The 20,790-nt window shown below is 37.8% G+C and overlaps 1 protein-coding gene across 2 annotated transcripts in view; it reads right to left on the bottom strand.

Moving 5' to 3' along the window:
- NUP42 (nucleoporin 42) overlaps positions 1-20,790 on the bottom strand; it is a 31,321-nt gene extending 10,531 nt beyond the window's left edge. Inside the window, exons 1-6 of one of the 2 annotated variants that reach the window (XM_055314689.1) lie at positions 17,981-20,629; positions 15,518-15,746; positions 13,229-13,323; positions 7,989-8,065; positions 7,149-7,235; positions 4,526-4,610 (exon numbers count right to left, since the gene is read on the bottom strand). In XM_055314689.1, the coding sequence (XP_055170664.1) occupies positions 4,526-4,610; positions 7,149-7,235; positions 7,989-8,065; positions 13,229-13,323; positions 15,518-15,746; positions 17,981-18,092 (685 nt within the window). In that variant the 5' untranslated portion in view covers positions 18,093-20,629. Of the gene's footprint in view, positions 1-4,525; positions 4,611-7,148; positions 7,236-7,988; positions 8,066-13,228; positions 13,324-15,517; positions 15,747-17,378 lie in introns of both variants that reach the window. The other variant, XM_055314690.1, reaches the window with a different exon arrangement.

Genomic DNA, 20,790 nt, shown 5'->3' with positions numbered 1-20,790 from the left:
TTCAGAGACAAAGAGCAAATCCTGAAAACAACTGAGGACAAAAAGTCCTTAACCTATAAGGGTAGAAACATTAGACTGGCAGCAGACCTATCCACAGACCTATCTACCTGGCAGGCCAGAAAGGACTGGCATGATATATTCAGGGTGCTAAATGGGAAAAATATGCAGCTGAGAATATTTTATCCAGCAAGGCTGTCATTCAGAATAGGAGGAGAGATAAAGAGCTTCCAGAACAAACAGAAATAAAAGAATTTGTGATTCCTAAACTAGTCCTGCAAAAAATATTAAAGGGGATCTTTTAAGCAAAGAGAGAGCCCCAAAATAACAAAGACCAGAAAGGTAAAGAGACAATATATGGAAGCAGTGACTTTATAGATAACATAATGACATTAAATTCATATTTTTCAATAGTTACTCTGAATGTAAATGGGCTAAATGCCCCAATTAGAAGACACAGGGTATCAGACGGGTTATAAAAGCAAGACCCATCCATATGCTTTCTATAAGAGGCTCATTTTAGACCTAATAACACCCTGAGATTGAGAGTGAGGGGGTGGAAAACCATTTATTATTCTAATGGACATCAAAAGAAAACTGGGGAAGCAATCCTTATTTCAGACAAATTAGAATATAAACTGAAGACTGTAATAAGAGATGAGGAAGGACACTATCTCATAAAGGGTCTATCCAACAAGAAGATTTAAAAATTGTAAATATTTATGACTGTAACAGGAGAGTACCCATTTACATATAAACCAATTAATAACAAAATTAAAGAAACACATTGACAATCATGTAATAATAGTAGAGGACTTTAACGCCCTACTCACAGAAATGGACAGATCACCTAAGCAGAAGATCAACACAGAAACAAGGGCTTTGAATGACACACTGGACCAGATGGACTTCGCAGATATATTCAGAGCATTTTATCCTAAAGCAAGAGAATACACATTCTTCTCAGGTGCACATGGAACATTCTCCAGAACAGATCACATCATGGGTCACAAATCAGGTCTCAACTGATACCAAAAGACTGAGATCATTCCCTTACATATTTTCAGACCACAATACTTTAAAACTGGAAATCAATCAAAAGAGGAAATTTGGAAAGAACTCAAATACATGGAGGTTAAAGAGCATTCTACTAAAGAATGAATGAGTCAACCAGGAAATTAAAGAAGAATTAACAAAATTCATGGAAACAAATGAAAATGAAAACACAACTGCTCAAAGCCTTTGGGTGCAGAAAAGGTGGTCCTAAAAGGGAAGTACATGGCAATACAAGCCTTCTCAAGAAACAAGAAAGGTCTCAAATATACAACCTAATCTTACACCTAAGTGAGCTGGAAAAAGAACAGCAAATAAAGCCTAAAGAAGAGAATTAATAAATCCTGAAGCAGAAATCAATGAAACAGAAACCAAAAGAACAGTAGAACAGATCAATGAAACTGGAATCTAGTTCTTTGAAAGAATGAGATCGATAAGCCTCTGGCCAGACTTATCAAAAAAAAAAAAAAAAAAGAGAGAGAGAGAGAGAGAGAGAAAGAAAAAGTGAGAGAGAAGAGCCAAATGAATAAAATCATGAGCGAAAGAGGAGAGATCACAACCAACATCAAAGAAATACAATTATAAGAACATATTATATGAGCAACTATATGCCAAAAATCTGGCAATCTGGAAGTAATGAATATATTCCTAGAAACACATAAACTACCAAAACTGAAACAAGAAGAAATAGAAAACCTGAACAGAGCCATAACCAGCAAGGAAATTGAAGCAGTAATAAAAAATCTCCCAACAAGAGAGATGGCTTCCCAGGGGAATTTAAACAAACATTCCAGATGGCTTCCCAGGGGAATTTAAACAAACATTTAAAGAAGAATTAATACTTACTCTTCTGAAGCTGTTTCAAAAAATAGAAATGGAAGAAAAACTTCCAAACTCTTTCTATAAGGCCAGCATTACCTTGATACCAAAACCAGACAAACACTCCACCAAAAAGGTGAATTACAGACCAATATCCGTGATGAACATGGATACAAAAATTCTCACCAAGATACAAGCCAATAGGATCCAACAGTACATTAAAGGGATTATTCACCACGACCAACTGGGATTTATCATACACTGTAGGGATAGAGGGAACATACTTCAATATCATAAAACCCATATATGAAAAGCACACAGTGAACATCATTCTTGATGGGGAAAAACTGAGAACTTTTCCCCTAAGGTTAGGAACATGGCAGGGATGTCCATTATGACCCTGTTGTTCAACACTGTAACAGAAATCCTAGCCTCAGCAATCAGACAACAAAAAGAAATAAAAGGCATCTGAATAGGCAAAGAAGTAGTCAAATTCTCACTCTTCACAGATGACTTGAAAGTCTATGTGGAAAGCCCAAAAGATCCACCCTAAAATTGCTAGAACTCATACAGGAATTCAGCAAAGTGGCAGGATATAAAATCAATGCACAGAAATAAGTTGCATCTCTATACACTAACAATGAGACAGAAGAAAGAGAAATCAAGGAGCTGATTCCATTTATAATTGCACCAAAACCCATGAGATACCTAGGAAAAGAACTAACCAAGGAGGCAAAAGATCTGTACTCAGAAAACTGTAGGACAATCATGAAAGAAATTGAGGAAGACACAAAGAAATGGAAAAATGTTCCATACTCATGGATTGGAAGAACAAATATTGTTATAATGTTTATGCTTCCTAGAGCAATCTATACCTTCAATGCAATCCCTATTAAAATACCATCAACTTTTCTTCACAGAGCTAGAACAAATAATCCTAAAATGTGTATGGAACTAGAAAAGACCCTGAAGGAATGTTGGAAAAGAAAACCAAAGCTGGTGACATCATATCCTGGACTTCAAGCTCTATTACAACACTGTAATCATCAAGGCAGTATGGTACTGGCACACAGAAACAGATACATAGATCAATGGAATAGAAGAGAGAAAACTAAGAAATGGACACTCAAATCTATAGTCAACTAATCTTTGACAAAGCAGAAAGGAATATCCAATGGAAAAAAAGACAGTCTCTTCAACAAATGGTGTTGGGAAACTTGGGACAGCCACATGGAGAAGAAAAAAACTGGACCACTTTCGTAAGTCATACACAAAAATAAAATAAAAATGGATTAAAGATTAAATGTGATATAGAAATTCATCAAAGTCCTAGGAATCCATCAAAATCCAACCTCTTTGACCTTGGCCACAACAACTTCTTGCTAGACAAGTCTCCAAAGGCAAGAGAAAGGCAAAAATGAACATAACAGGCTCCGTGTGGGTCCGGGTAGCCTGCTTCTCCCTTTGCCTATGTCTCTGCCCCTCTCTCTGTATCTTTCATGAATAAGTAAAATTAAAAAAAAAAAACGTTAAAAAAGTTTGCACAGCAAAGGAAATAGCTGACAAAACCAAAACACAACTGAAAGAATGAGAGAAGATATTTGCATACGTCTTATCAGATAAAGGGTTAGTATCCAAGATCTATAAAGAACCTTCCAAATTTAGTACCCAAAGAACAAATAATCCAATCAAGAAATGGGCAGAAGACATGAAAAGACATTTCTCCAAAGAAGGCATACAAATGGCCAAAAGACACATGAAAAAATGCTAAACATCACTCAGCATCAGAGAAATACAAATCAAAACCACAATGAGATACCACCTCACACCAGTAAGAATGGCTAAAATGAACAAGTCAGGAAATGATAGATTTTGGCCAGGATGCAGAGAAGAGGAACCCTCTTACTATGTTGGTGGGGAATGCAAGCTGGTACAGCCACTCTGGAAAACAGTATGGAGGTTCCTCAAAAAATTGAAAACAGAGCTACTCTACAACCCAGCAATTGTGCTACTAGGTATTTACCCCAAAGATATAAATGTAGTGATCTGAAGGGGCACCTGCACCCCAATGTTTATAGCAGCAATGTCCACAATAGCCAAACTATGGAGAGAGCCCAGACATCCACGAATAGATGAATAGATAGATGTGGTATATATACATATACAATGTAATACTGATCTTGCCATTTGCAACAACATGGATGGAACTAGAAGGTATTATGCTAAGTGAAATTAGTCAATCAGAGAAAGACAATTACATGATCTCGCTCATTTGTGGGATTTAAGAAACCAAACAGAGGATCATAGGAGAAGAGAGGGAAAAATAAAACAAGACAAAATCAGAGAGGGAGACAAATCATAAGACTCTTAATCATAGGAAACAAACTGAACGCTGCTAGAGGGGAAGCGAGGATGGGGTAACTAAGGAGGGCATGTGATGTTATGAGTACTGGATGTTATACAAAGACTGATGAATCACTGAACTCTACTTCTGAAACTAATAAAACACTGTATGTTAATTAAATGAATTTAAATTTTAAAAATAAAATTATAAAATAAAATGCCACTCAACCTTCATACTTTATGTTTATGATCTAAAACTTGAAAATCCTATGTTTCTAAAATTAATGAAATCTTGCATTCCTTTATCATTTACCTGGTGATCCAAATGTTACTGCTTGTGTACTGCTGAATCCAAATGCAGGTGCTGCTTGATTTATTCCATCCTTTAGATCTGAGAGCTATCAAAAAAAAAAAAGTGGGCAAATAATAAAGTAATTGATGAGTAGTTCTCAGTTACCTTTTCTATATACTTTACAGCCAAATTCAATTTTAAAAATGTACACTTAAAAATATGTTTATCATAGAAAAGTGCTCACAATATGAATATGCATAGAAAAAAATGGACAAATCTCAATGAAGTAAGAGCAACTGGCTGATGAATTATGGGTGATTTTATTTATGCTTCTAAAATATTTTCTAAATTTCTTCAATGAGTATACATTAAAATCAGAAAAAAAATTTTGTAACACTTTTTTCTTTTTTTTTTTTTTAAAAGATTTTATTTATTTATTCATGAGATACACACAGAGAGATAGAGAGAGGCAGAGACACAGACAGAGGGAGAAGCAGACTCCATGCAGGGAACCTGACCCGGGACTTGATCCTGGGTCTCCAGGATCATGCTCTGGGCTGAAGGTGGCGCTAAACCGCTAAGCCACTCAGGCTGCCCACTGTAATACATTTCAACGTCTATAGGTTGATTACCAAGAAATCTAGAATTCAGGTAAAGGGCCTTTAGAGGCTACCCACTCTGCTTAGTCTAATACTTGAACTGAAGCTGATTCACAATTACATTAAAAGCTTACTATTAAAATTAAACATTTCCTATTTCCTGAGAATACTTTGTTTTTGCTATTTTCTACTCTAGAAATGTTTTTCATCTCTGCATACTGAAATCTTAATCTCCCTTTCAAGGAACTTTTCCTTTACTCCTTATCTCCAAGAATCTTTTCCTAATCAACTCAAAACAAATATGATTTCTCTCATATGGAAGCCTTAAAAGCATTTTTCAAAAATCAATTTCATTGAGGCATAGTTTATACACAATAAAATGCATCCATCATATATATGTAAAATTTATATATATATTTAAAAATATATAAAAAAAATATATATATATATAAATTTTGATGTTTTTTTTTAAATTTTTTTTTTTTATTTATGATAGTCAGAGAGAGAGAGAGAGGCAGAGACACAGGTAGAGGGAAAAGCAGGCTCCATGCACCGGGAGCCCGACGTGGGACTTGATCCCGGGTCTCCAGGATCGCGCCCTGGGCCAAAGGCAGGCGCCAAACCGCTGCGCCACCCAGGGATCCCAATTTTGATGAATTTTGACAAACTTATAGCCACCGCCACAATCAAGATTTAAAATACTTCTATCACCCCCTAAAAACTCCCTTGTGTTCTTTTTCAGTCAAAACTCTCCCAATCCCTGGGCATAGGGAACCACTCATCCTTTTCTGTCACTATAGATGAGGATTATTTTCTTTTTTTTCCTAAAGATTTTAAAAATTTATTTATTGGAGAGAGAGAAAGAGACTAAGCGGGAGGGAGAAAGAGAGAATTTGAAGCCGACTCTGCATTGAGGGTAGAGTTGCTTTTCAATCTCAGGGCTCCTGAGATCAGGACTTAGGCCGAAATCAAGAGTTGGATGCTTAACTGACTGAGCTACCCAGGCACCCTGATGAGGTTTTTCTTTAGTTTTCTCTCCCTCAGTGTAATATTCATTGATGGGTATATAGATAAACATATTATACACAAACACTGAATTAAAAGAACAAAGAATTAACTATTGATATATGCTAAACCCACTGTAGGTGGACTAAGATAAGATCCTCACCTATGGAGGGTCCCCTAGAAAGCTGGCAAAGAGCAAAGAACTTCTAACCCCAAGGGAAGTTCTGCAGTTCTTTGGACTCAGTTACCCCTTCTACATTAGCAGTAGGGATGGTGGGCCACCTCTCACATGGGGAGAGAATACTTCCAAGAAGTCCTACTAAATTTAAATGGCATTATAACAACTAAATGGTGAAGAAATTAGATTCCCCAAGAGTCTGTCTAGAAAGTACATACTTAAGGCATGGAATGCTGGAACAGTCACCCAGTCATTTACTAAGTTAGGCAGCTACAACTCTCATAGCCTTTTCAGAAAGTAGAAACATAAATCGCCTGGGAAACTGTAAATTTATCTTATTTCAAAATAAGGCTCTTAAGAAATTTTTATGGGAATAGAAACATAATTTTATTGACAGAGATAATACAGTCAGAGATAATATCTTTGGAAACAGATAGGTATATATCTACTAAAAGTATTTCTGTATAAGTCAGGGAACATATGGTGAGTGTTTTCCATTCATAAAAGTATACATTAGTCTAAACTTATATTCAGATCATTTTTCATAGCAATTTCTTTGTAAATGTTGATAATCTGGTATTCTTGAATTTATGTGATATTTTCAAAACTAGACCACCAAAGTAAAAAACTTTACCCTAAAAATCATTTTAGGAAAGCAAAGTTATCTGAGCTTTTCTGACTAAGGAACAGAGAGAAAGCAATTCTAGGGCTGTGACTTTAAATGATGATAGTCTTGAGAATGTGTGTATCATAATTCTTGACAGAGAATTTTAGCCTTGCTTTCCAAATCCAAAGTGAAATTCTCTGCAAAAAAAAGCAACAGATAAGATACTTCCCCCACAGAAAATTCTCCAATACTCACCAAAGCTATATTAGCTGATGTATTCAAACTTTTCAGTTCATTTATTCTGTTTCTCCATTGATTTACTAACTGTTGGAGGGAATTCAGCTGAAGAGAGAAGACAGAAAAATAACGAGTCAATATTGAGTGTTTAGAAGTTTGTTTCTCCAACTTTATGTCTTTATTTGCTCAAATCACAAAAAATGATGAAACATTTTTATGGCCCATAACTTATACATAATTTGCCCAAGATGTTCCAGCTGTAGTTCCCTCCCTGTTCTCCAACTCCTTGTGTCACCTGGTTCAGAACCTCAAGTATGTGAAAGCACAGAGAGTTTTATCTGGATGGGAGGCGAACATGTATACTAGTTGAAATGCTTGATCATGACTGTAGAAAACACAAAAATACAGTTGATGTTATTTCCTTTAAGCACCAAACTTATTCAAGCCCAACTTTTTTATTTTTTGACATCTGATATGTGAAAATGTTAATCTGCATAAACAGACTGTGTCTTATTTCACTTTGTTTTTCTAGAATTCATCATGGTGTCTGTCTGCACCTAAGAGATGTTCCATAAATATCAAATGATGAAATGAAAGAGTGACTTCTAGGACTGATTGCTGGATAATTTGTAATAAAAATATGACATTCCTACTTGTATAGTCAAAATATATTATTACCATTTTAGATAACCAACCAATTTCAAAGAAATTAATTTAGAAAATAAAAATAGCCTTGTCTTGAGAAAAATTATAGACCTCATCCACTCTGCCAACATACAAGCAAGCCACTACAAACAGAGAAGACAGTAATTAACAGCTAATCTGGTATCAAGGTAGATGAATAGGAAACAAACTTACATAACTCTGTAAGTTATTGCTGGTTAAGAAGTTATGGTATTCAAGCCTCAACTCCTCTGGTGAAATGTCTGTAAAACCTGAAGTGAGGAATCAATTGGAATCTTTAAAATAAATGTCAATACTTTTAATAGTAAAGCTAGAAGTGCTAGACAAAATATGATGCTGATCATAAGAAAATTTTCATTATCATAAGGAAAAATTTCAAAGCCTATACTCTAATGTTTAATAAAGTATAAAATTAGAATAAAATATGGTTGGATATTTGATCTTCAAAGGGGGAAATTTTCTAAAGATAAATGGGAAAAAAAAATAAAGATAAATGGAGTGGAAGGAATGACAAAGAAAAAGAGTTGACTACATATACATTCAAGCTTCTTGTTTAATAAATATTCTGTATGCCAGAAACTGTAATAACCAAAATTAAAAGACAAATGGTAAACTGAGAAAACTGTAACTGCAACATATATGACAGGAGAAGAGCTAATGTCAATGTATAAATAGCACTTACAATCAATAAGAAAAATAAGTTAATATGGGCAAAGATAATAAACATCCAACTCAAAAACATTCAAAGAGCCAGCAAATAAATCAAATAAAAAAGGTGAATTTAAAAATCAACTAAAAATGGAGATAAAATGCTTTACTTAATGGCAAAAATTAAAAATGGATGGCATTTATTGTTACAAAGGGTGTGGTAAAATGGATACTCTCCTAAACTGCCTTTAAGGAATCAAAAAGGTACTTTTCTGGAGGAAAATTGTCATTAAGTGTCAGATGCCTAAAATATGTTCATACTTTGTCCTTAATAAAATTTCTAGGTTTAACCTCCAGAAAATAGACGTATAAACAAAGAGTTTAATGTATGAAAATGTTCATTCTAGCATTTTTAGTAGTAGAGACAAACTGAAAACAACAAAGTATAATACAAAACTAGATTATGATCCTAATTATATGTATTTTATATATATGATTACATATATATATATAGGAAATATGATTATACTTGTTTTTGAAAGAAATACTCTAAAATGTTATCATTGTTTTCTCTGTGATCAGGTGATCTTTGTTTTATTTACATATTTCTGTGTTTTTCAAGTTTTCTATGGTAACAGCTGTAAATTTATAATTAGAAAAACTTTTTAAGAAAGGAAAAACAATGTTCAGGATATTTTCTACAGAGAATTACTTGTAACCCAGATATCATTAACTCTATGGACATCTACACCCCAGGGGGGTGTAAAGAAAAAGACTAAAAAAAAAAAAAAAAAAAAAAAGGAAAAAGACTAAACTTTCAAATTAGAACTTTGGATTCCTCAACACTTTGTCTTTATACCATCTTGATTAACCGTTCAGGCCAAAAAACTAGGAATCCTCCAACATTTCTCTTTCCTCACATCTAATCAGTCAGCATCCTGCCGATTCTAACTCTAAAACAGAACACGGATTTGACCAATTCTGTCTCCACTGCTAGTAACTATAACCCAGTCAGTCACCAGCATTTGTCTCCTAACTCATCTCCTTGTCTCTATTTTGCTTCTTAGGCCCTACCACTTCCTACAGACCATTTCTTTTCATACAACAGCCTGAGTGAGTTTTTTCTAATCAGATCATATCCTTCTCCTGCTTACAGCTCCACATGGCTGCTCAGTACAATTAGGTCCAACATGACCTGGCTCCTGGCTGACTCCATGGCTTTATGTCCTAGGACTCTTTCCCTTGTTCACTCTCCTCCAGGGTTTCAGGCCTCACTAATCCTCAAACCTGCCAACCTTATTCCTACAAGGGCCTATGCATTAGCTATTCCTATTGCCAGGAATGTTTTACCCAAATATTCCCAAAAATGACACCTTCTTTTCACTTAGGACTCAACTTTAATATTGCCTCCTAAGAATGGAAAACCACTCTAACTAAAGGAATAATATCCCTCTAGTTACTTTCTCCTTCTTCCAGTTGTTCCTCATCTGAAATCACAGGACATGGAAAATTATGTGACTATGTTCTCAATTCTCTCAAGGGTGGTACAAAAGCAGTATCATTTTAGATGCATAGGAAAAGTTAATTCATTGTAACTGGTATCTAAGGACAGTAGTTCTCCAACTTTTTTTGGCCCAAGACCCATCTATATTCTTAAAAATCATTAAACAGTCCCAAAGAGCTTTTGTTTACATAGGTTATATACATCAATATTTGCCATATTTAAAATGAAAAAGAAGAAATACAGACCATATGTATTAATTCACATAAAAATAAGAAACCAGGGGTGCCTTGGTGGTATAGTAAGTTGAACATCCAACTCTTGGTTTCAGGTCAGCTTGTGAGCTCAGGGTTGTGGGATCAAGCTCCATGTTGGGCTCCATGCTCAGCTTGTAGTCTACTTGAGATTCTCTCTCTCCCTCTCCCTCTGCCCTTCCCCCTTCATGTACTCTCTCCAATAAATAAATATATCTTAAAAAAAGAAACCAATTACATATCAACATAAATAGCCTATTTTTAAAGCAAAAAATAAACATTTAGTGAGATGAATAGCAATGTCTTATGTTCGTAATATTTTTAAACATACCTTTATTTAAAAATATTTTATTGCTAAAAATCTTGACCCTCTTCTGAACTTTCAGTGGGTCATCGGCTTTTTGCTGAGGGACTGTAAATTTTTTAACACTTGACTTTAAGAGAAGATTGCTGGATTAAATCTGCTTCTACATTCAATCTGTTGCAGTATATTGCCTGGTTGAAGTATATGAAGACAATCTGTTCTAACATAGAGAAGTAGCTAGAAATAGAAGACTTTAATAGCTTTTTCAGAGAATTGTGGATATTCTTCTTTGACACTACCCCAAAACTTGACAGGTTGTAATTCCTTAAAAATTAGCTAGAATGCAAACTCGAACCATACTAATTAACTTTTTCTACTATTATATCAAATCCAGTGGTTTATCTTGCACTTAAAATGGATTTTCAATCATGCATAATTTTACAGTATCATACACTGGTCATTTGGAAAATACTGGTTCATTGAGTCACCTAGAACTTCTAAAAGCTGACATGTGCCATCTTACAACATAAAAAACTCATATTTGTTAATATCACTATCCATCTCATCAGAAGAGACTTTAAATATTAAGAAGTCATTAAGCTTACAGTGGCAGAAAACAATTTTCTATAATTCTAATTTTCACTAGAAAGTTCAAATTTTGTCACTGGCAATAGTCAGTTGTTTTCTTTGAAGTGATAGACTCACTTCATTAGTTTAAAAAAAAATGTTGCCAAGTACCTTTCAAGTAAAAAAATATGAAAAAAGTGGCTAGTTCAGTTTATAATCCATACAACTTCAGTGCCTTCCCTAAAAATAACCATCATATGTGAGTTTGTGGCAGAAGCACTTTATGTGCACTTCTTTTTTTTTTTTAAGATTTTATTTATTTATTCATGAGAGACAGAGAGGCAGAGACATAGGCAAAGGCAGAAGCAGGCTCCCTGCAGGGAGCCCCATGTGGGACTTGATCCTGGGACTCCAGGATCATGTCCTGAGCTGAAGGCAGACACTCAACCACTGAGCCACCCAGGCAATCCTGTGTCCTTCCCATTTTGTCACAAAGATTAAAGGTATGCACTCAAGAGTCAAGATTAATAAAACAAGTCTTTTTACCTCTTCATCAAAAATTTTAAGTGAAAACGACATTAAAATTTTTTTTATTGGAGTGCCTGGCTAGTGTGATCCAGAAGAGCATGTGACTCTTGATTTGGGGTTATGAGTTTGAACCCCATATTGGTTATAGAGATTACTTAAATAAAACTTAAAAAAAAAATTTGTATTGACTATTATAGTCTGCTAGTACAGTGTGTTGCCTCTGCCTTGATTCATGCTAAAACACAAGTTTTACTCATGAATGCCTTTGCACCAACAGTGCAAATGTCATCAGAGTGACATTTATAATGTCTTAGTACTATTATGAAAATATGAATTTATATAGTTTTTAAAAGGGTCTCAAGAATAGGGTTGCCAGGTTGAGCAAATAATAATATAGGATGCCCAGTGAAATTTGAATTTCAGATATACAACAAATAACTTTTTAGTAGAAGTATGTCCCAAATATTATATGGAACATTCAAATACTACAAACATTTTTTAGAGGAGCCTGGGAAGTTCAGTTGGTTAAGCATCCAAATCTTGGTTTCAGCTTAGGTCATGATCTCACAGGTTGTGGGATCAAGCCCTACGTTGGGTTCCCCACTCAGCGGGGAGTCTGTTCCCCTCATCCTCTTCCTCTGCCCCTCCTCCAGCTTATGCAGACTCTCTCTCAAATAAATCAATAAATCTTAAAAAAAAAAAAAAGGAAAATGTTACTGAAAATTATTTATTTGTATTACTTATTTTCTCCCTCTCTCAAGAACATAAAGTTTTGTAAGGGAGGGACCTTGTCTGTCTTGCTCATCACTATATCCTTAGATCTTAGAAAAGGGCTTGACACAAAAATTCTGTATTTTCTTGAACTGGGTGAATAAATAATGACTGGTGTGACATCACTGCTCACAGGGAATGAACAGGTACAGCTGAGAGAGAGCAGGGATCCCAAAGTTCTGAGGGACTGCAAGGGCTCTCATTTGTTAGGTACCTGCTGTTTACTCAATAGGGCAGAGGCCCAGGACCACCTAAAGTGGGATTAGAAAAGCGTGGCACTTTAGGTTTCAGTTCAGAAGGGGCTTAGGGACTAAGGACCAAAGAAAATGGGAAGGGAAAAGAGAATTCTAAAGAAATGCTATCTCTGTAGCCCAGCTAAATCTCTTTATCTTCACACATTATCTCTAGGATAGGTCTCAACATGCTTTATGAAAAATAACTATCTTTGGAAGAAAATATAAAGAAAGGGAAAACAGAATCAGGTAGCCAAGGCCTTAATGGCAAGTAGGATGTGAATCTTCTATTCACTCCAGGTAGCTAAGAGGTTCTGAAGTTGTACCTACAGGGAACCCAGAAAACAGAGATTCTTTGGGCGCTTACTGAATGGGAATTGTGGTAGGTACTGATTTCAGTATTTTCTCATGAGAACCAGGTATCTTAAAAGAATTTTATCTTTTATCTGAATTATGAAGTTCTGCCAGAATATTGGGATACTTTAAACAATGCCCAAACTCTCCTAACAGTGGCTAAGTTTGTGGTTAGTTTTTTTGGCATGATCTTGGTTTTAGAAATTAATAAGAGCTGTTAAGAATATTTTAAAAACACAAAATTTCTCAATTACCTGAAATATTAGGTTTCTTTTTCATTGGTGAATAAACAGAAAACATCCACTGCCCTGAAGATTCCCAAATTTCCATATCTTTTATAATTCCTTCCCTGGGGGAAAAAAAAGAGCAAAGGATCTTTTTTATCTGCTTGTTAAAATTTATTGTTTATAATCATCAATGACTAAAATTTTAAATTGTAGTAAGTATATAATTTTAGTTTTTTTAAAAATTATTTTTTAAAGAGTTTATTTGAGAGAGAGTGAGAGAGAAAGCACAAACAAGGAAGGGCAGTGAGAGAGGGAGGAGCTGACTCCCCACTGAGCAGGGAGGTAGCCTGTGGGGCTTGATCCCAGGACCCTGGGCGAAGCCACCCAGGTGCCTCCCCCACCCCTTTTTATTAAAAGATTTTATTTATTTTTATAGAGAGAGAGAGAGGGAGGGAGGGAGGGAGAGGGAGAGAGAGAAAGAAAGAGAGAGAGAGAGAGAGAAAGAGAGTGCACATGCAAGGTGGGGGGAGGGCATAGGGTGCAGCAGACTCCTCCCTGACACAGGGCTCAATCTTTGACCCTGAGCTCATGACCTGAGATAAAATCAAGGGTTGGATGCTTAACCGACTGAGCCAGCAAGATGCCTCTAGATTTTTCCACTGTATTTTCTGAAGAGTATTCTTTAAAGCAGAATTTATGGAATAAGAACTCTATTTCATGATTTTAAATATTATAATGTCAAAAGAGTTCATAGTTTCAGTTTTCCAGTAAACTAAACCATTAACCAATACATTTAGTCAGTGAGAACTATTAAACTATACATATTTTAAAGAACTATAATATAATAAAATATACAATACTAACTCCAATCTTTCTTTGTTCATTACCATAAACATCAATTATAATTTAACTGGAAAAAGACAGAAAGCACCATAAAATATAGAACCATAATTTTTTTTTTTAAATTTTTATTCATTTATGATAGTCACACAGAGAGAGAGACAGAGAGGCAGAGACATAAGCAGAGGGAGAAGCAGGCTCCATGCACCGGGAGCCCGATGTGGGATTCGATCCGGGGTCTCCAGGATCGATGTGGGATTCGATCCGGGGTCTCCAGGATCGCGCCCTGGGCCAAAGGCAGGCACTAAACTGCTGCGCCACCCAGGGTTCCCTAGAACCATAAAATTTTTAAAGTGGGTAGGACTTTAGAGATCATTTTGTCCAATTCTCACTTTTGCAAAAGGGGAAAACAGACCCATGTCCATAGAGCTAATTTATTGGCAAAGCTGTGGTTAGATCTGACTCTAAATTAAATGTTCCCCTCCCCCATTCAGAATGCTACAATTAATAAAACGATAGTTACCACAGAGGTACTGGATTAAAATCAGGATTTTTATGACATCGAATATAGGAAGGAGGGCTTTGTTTGCTCTTTGACCTTTACAAAAAATCAACTGTATATGGTACATGGCTCAAAATGTTTACCATTCATTATAATTTATTAAGGGAAATAAAAGACTAACAACTACATTTAAGTTCTTTCCCAGGAGCCAAGGCAACAGTTACAGAGAGAGAGCCAGGGACTATTTTGGCACCAGTCATACCTTCTACCATTATTAAAAAAATGATAAGAAGGGAGATCCCTGGGTGGCTCAGAGGTTTGGTGCCTGCCTTTGGCCCAGGGCGTGATCCTGGGGCCCCAGGATCGAGTCCCGCCTCGGGCTCCCTGCATTGAGCCTGCTTCTCCCTCTACCTGTGTCTCTGTCTCTCTCATGAATAAATAATAAAATAAAATCTAAAAAAAAAAAAAAAAAAAAAAAAAGATAAGGAATCTGTGCCACAGTAATGAAGGAAATCAAATGAAACCTTTTTCAAGAAAGTAGTTGGAATTTTTAGGATGAAAAATACCAGATACTATAAGTGATCACCAAGAGTACAAATTGCTTTAAATTACCTATATTTTGTAAAGAACTAATTATTTACAACAAACTTAAGCAGAACTACCTTAAAAGATATGCTGAGTGTTGATAGTGTTATCAATATTGATAGTGTTATCAATAGAAAAATGGAAAAAGCATAATTAGCCCTGAGAAGTCAATGTGCTGGTTTGGAAGGGTGACATATTTTTAAGTGAAATGAAGTGTACTATGACATATGCAAAACAATGGTTCTCTCTGAGTGATAGGATCATGGGTACTTTTTCTTGTCTTTGCTTATTCTGATTTTTTAATAATACTTTTCTTAAAGAAAATATTGTAGGTATTTTTGAAAAAAAAAGCAAATGGGTAGTAATTTTTTCTGAAGACTTTCACTTACAGAAGTTTCTTTTCATCTTTCTGCCCATCAGAACTGGGTGAAGCAAATGGGTTCTGGGACAATCCAAACCCCCTGTTCCTGCTAGTTGAAGCTCCAGAATCGAAGGAACCAAAAGATGGCTTTTCTTGATCTCTGCTGCCCCCCCATGGTGTTGATTTGGAGAAGCTGGATGGCTGAATAACGCTGGAATATCTTTGGCTGGTGGCATTCCATCCACGTCTGTTACTACCTGAAAATAAACAATAAAATAATTTTATTGGCAACTCCTCTTTTAAGTCTCAAAATTTTTCATTATACTGTCTTATTATGTGCAGACATGATGCAAAGATTCAACAAGCACCATACTTCCACTCATTTTAAAGCACAAAACTCTTCATTTTTGATTTATACAGTTACTTGTAACCAGCAAATCAAGTAATGGTCTAATGGCATTTTTTGTTTAACAAGATTGAGAGGACTGTAAACCCATTGAAAAATAATGATATATTACTAAGTTCAGTGATATAAGTTTTTTTTTTGTGATATAAGTTTATTAAGTAAACAACTGCTTGATAGTGGGTTTAGGATGTAACCTAAGTCATAAGCTCCTTCAGGATAAAAAGCTGTCTTTACCATTCTTTGCTTTTCCACTAGGCCGTATATAGCAGTAAAGGCTGAAAAATGGACAATGTACTAAAGAGCTGTTGGACATAAAAAATTAGATTCCACCCTCTGTCCTTGAATAGATGCTTAAATCTATTTGATTCAATCTTCTCAGGGAAAACACCTACCCACCTATCTTTCATAGATTGTAATTTACACATGAATAAAATGCACTCAGTTCTTCTATTATGAGCAGATTCTAATATTTCATAATTATCACAATGAGCCAACAGGACTCTCTCCTCTCTATTTTAAAAAATCTTATCACTTAAACTACCTCATTTACTCATCACTCCCTAGTTGGGGCCAAGATAATTTGCCTTGTTTCTGACTAAATTAGGAGACACTCCATGAGATTATATTAAGAACTAGAATGATGGGAGATATACCCCTTCATGAAAGTTCATCTCCCAACTCTACAACTACCTAACAAAAAAACAGATCCCTCGTGTGAGGATCAATGGTATTTTATTTTTCTTAAGTTACAAATCCTTTGAAGAAATTCATTCTTTGGTAGATAGCTTTTGGCCTTCACTGATTAATTATAGAACATTCGTTTCTGGGAGATAAATACTGTTTACTTGATGAGTTTTATCTATGCTTTCTTCATCCATCAATCCCATTCAATATTTATTTTCTAATTACTACGTCTAGAGTGAGTCTCTACAGAGTGCCAAGTATTAAGCAGCCTTTTTTTCCAGGAAATACACGCACAATGATCAGACCCCCAAGTCCTAAAAAAAAAAAAAAAAAAAAAAAAAAAAAATTTGGTTTGGAATATTTCACGAGATGAATTGTGGGTGATGCAAAAACGACTGTCTTTCAAGAAGAGGCATCGGAGGTGAAATCACACTGCAACATAGATTATGGGTCAGATGGACAATCCTGAAAGAGGGAAGGGAACAGAGTGGGGTCAGCATCTTGTGACAACTTTAAGGACTTAAGCTTCGATCCTAAACAAAGAAAAACCTGACTGTTCATCTGACCTTTAAAACTTTGTGTTAAAAACAAAGAAACAAACAAAACCTTGTGTTGGTCTCATTTCTGGTTCCTCCTCTCCTTGAACACAATCCTTCCACATCATGCACAACTGGCTTCAATACTCCAAAACCTCTGACGATGACTCAGACCCAGGAAGTGGGTCCACATGGTCCTCCAACACCCCCTTCCCTCACAGCCCAGAGTTCTTAACTGGGGCAACACACTCTTCCGATTTTACCTTCAATGTTACGAGCCCGTACATTCGCCAGAGCAAGAGCTTTGTAGCTGACATCACACGTTCAAAGGAGTCTGCGACTTCCCCAAAGCCAAGAATCCAGACTTTGGCCCCCGGCTGCGAGCCTCTCTCTCTCGGGAAAAGTCTCGTAAAAATCATACTTAGAGTGTCAAGGGTGAAGAAAAAAACGACAAGCACCCAGAAGGTGGGGTCTAGGTAAAGCAAGGCGGCGTCTGGGTCGGCCTAGACCAGTTCTCCGGACCTTTACCACCCACAGACAAGGCAGTTACGACGCGTACTTCCAACTTAGAAACTCATGGTTTCGCATTAGTACCAAAGGCCAAGACTCTGTCTTCATCCCCACGGCAGAAATCAGCGGGACGCCCACACAGCGGGTAGCGGCGCCGGGGAGAGCCTGCGCCGGGCCCCGGGGGCGGGGCCGAAGGCCGGACGACGCGGGCACGTCAGCGTCACTCGACTGCTGCGCCGCCGCCGCGCTGCGCCGAGCGGCGGGCCCCACGCCGGACGCCCGTTCTCCGCCCGACGGCCCTGGCGCCAGGCCTTCCCCTGCTCCGCTAGCGGCGGCGGATGGAGGAGAACGTCACCTGAGGGCTGTTGCTGCCGTCCTCCGCCCGCACCCCCGGCGCCGGGATGTTCGTTCCAGCACCGGTCTCCAAAGCGGCACCGGCCTTGAAGGAAGAACTGACAAATGGTCATTGCGACGGCGTCGCCCACGGAACGGTCTTCTGTCAGCACCCCGAGCGGACGGAGAGCCCGAAGCAACCGAAGGTCCCTCCCCGCTGCCGTGACGTCATCTTCTCGCGCCCTTTCGTCTCTCTTGTCCGGCCCCGGGATGAGAGGCGTGGATTTTGCCCAATAGGATTTGAGAAGAGCGGGGCGGCCCTTGCCCTCGGGTCGAGCTTGGGAAAGCCGAACGCTCCGAGAGTTAACGTGGTTGCGGATCGTGCCGGCGGCTTGAGGGTGCGAAATGACAGGGAAGGGGGTTAAGGGAACTGCGGTCTTCAGCGGGGACCTGGAGGGGGGGGGGGGATAGCTGTGGCTTGAGAGACCGAGTTGTGTATTTCGTTCGCACCGTTGAGAAAGCAGAGACCTGCGCAGCCATTCATCAGGCGGGAACCAGGAAACACCGGCTAGAGGGCAAACGGAAAACTGTTTCCTCTAAGGACGGACTGCAACTGAAAAGTATCCTCACAGCCCCACCTTCGGATGAACACTGCAATTCTTGCGCTCTTAGAAAGCCGGTTCTCTAAGGGTCAGGTGCGCGCTGCTGTTTGAAATTGTATCAGAGAGAATGAAACATTCTCACTCTCGGCCGGAGGAACGAAGTCACTTGGACACCGGGAAGCAGCTTCGACTTGTGCCCAGGTGCAGAGCTTCCGATCAGGCGTTCCTGAAGGGAGCATTCCTTATTTTTCTTTAATTGGTAGTTTCCGAGGAAACACGGTCCTACCTCCACTTCTCAGTCCAGATCCGATGTTGATGCCTTCACCCACAGCTCAGCTTTGCTTTGAGCTTATCATTTTACCTAACCTCCACCATGCCCACAAGTCTTCATTGTCTTTTTTTTTTTTTTTTTTCCTCTTTGTACGGTGAGACACCCTACGGGTTCTTCTGGTTCGCGGTCTCTGTGGTTTCCCGGAGGCAACAAATAGGACTTTGGTGGATCACAGGTTTGTTCCTGCTGGTTTAGGATGATTGGTCATTGTTCTTGCTCACATCTTCGGATTTTGGATACAGTGGAACCCACAGGAGCACTGGGAATAACTGCTAAATTGTAAAGTTCTTATTTAAGTAATCTCTAAGCCCCAGGTGGGGCTGGAACTCCCCATCCTGAGATCCAGTTGCATGCCCTTCTGACTGAGCCAACCAAGGCGCCCTGACCTAGTTTATTAAAAAACGAACACAGCCACGTGGGGCACCTGGCTGGCTCAGGCAGTAGAGCATGCAACTCTTGATCTCAGGGTGGTGAGTTCAGGACCCACGCTGGGTGTAGAACTTAAGAAATTAAAAAAAAAATTCGCTTACTTTGAAACTTAACTGAACATTTACAAATGCAGTATAAGAGACTATAATGCAGACTTGATGCTCCATCACCCAAATACTTTTATTTCCTACGTAACCACAGTACAATCACCAAAATCAGGACGTTTGTATTGATACATTACTACTATCCTTGGATTGTCTTGCTTTGCCAAATGTCCCAGTGTCTTTAAAGAAAAGAATCCAGTTTAGACTTATTGTTGCCTTACTCATACTTTTATTTAGCCTTACTCATATTTCTTTCTTTAGTCTCCTTCATTCTGGAACATTTCCTCAGTCTTTCCATGACACTCAAGACATTAACACTATTAAAGATCACAGCTGGGCAGCCCTGGTGGCGCAGTGGTTTGGCACCGCCTGCAGCCTGGGGTGTGATCCTGGAGACCCGGGATCAAGTCCCACATTGGGCTCCCTGCATGGAGCCTGCTTCTCCCTCTCCCTGTGTCTCTGCCTCTGTGTGTGTCTATGAATAAACAAATAAAATCTTAAAAAAAAAAAAAAAGATCACAGCTATTTTGTAGAAGTTCTTCAATGCAGATTTATTTGATATTTTCTTGTGACTGGATTCAGATTAAACATTTTTGGCAGGATTATCTCAGAAATGATGCCATGGTCTTCACATTGCACCTCTCAGGTTGTGCACAGTTTCAAGTTGTCCCATCACCTGAGGTGTTCACTTCGATAACCTGGTTAAGGTGGTGTCTGCTGGGCTACTGCAATGACTCTTCGTCTTTGTTATTAATAAGGACTTTGTGAAGAGATACTTTGAAAGTATAAAAATGCCATTCCTCTTCAAGCTTTTTGGTTCACTAATTTATTCCTATCAGTATGGCTTGATTTCCGTGGGTTATAATCTATTACTGTCATTATCTTGAAGTTCAAATCCTCTTCAATTTTGCCAGTGAGAGACCTGTAAGCTTCTTTGTGTTCAGACTCATCCCATGATTCTTTGAGCACTCTCTACTCCTTGGCCCAGAAGATGCTCCAGGCTCACCTTACACTTTTCCCTGATCCAGTCCTGGAATCAGCCATTTATCCAAGGAGCGCTGGGTCTTTCAATGATACGTAGAGGCCAAGATCTGAGCTTTGTTTTCTCATTGTGAGGTCTTTGCTCCCAAACCCTTTCATGGGCATTGCTAGGAAATATGTACTATAGACAGACATATACATCTGTACAGATTTCTGTATCTATATGTATTAGAAACTATGAGTTTACACTGATAACCTCCAGTTCGAGCCCAAGATTGCAGGATTTTATTTTCCTCCTGTATTTGTAACTTCCTCCTTGCATAGTGAGAAACTTGGCTCCTACTGTTTTTTTCTAAAGATTTTTTTAAAAATTTATTCATGAGGG

Source organism: Nyctereutes procyonoides, unplaced genomic scaffold (assembly GCF_905146905.1).
Source record: "Nyctereutes procyonoides isolate TBG_1078 unplaced genomic scaffold, NYPRO_anot_genome, whole genome shotgun sequence".
NCBI lineage: Eukaryota > Metazoa > Chordata > Mammalia > Carnivora > Canidae > Nyctereutes > Nyctereutes procyonoides.
This window is presented reverse-complemented; position numbering and strand designations above follow the sequence as displayed.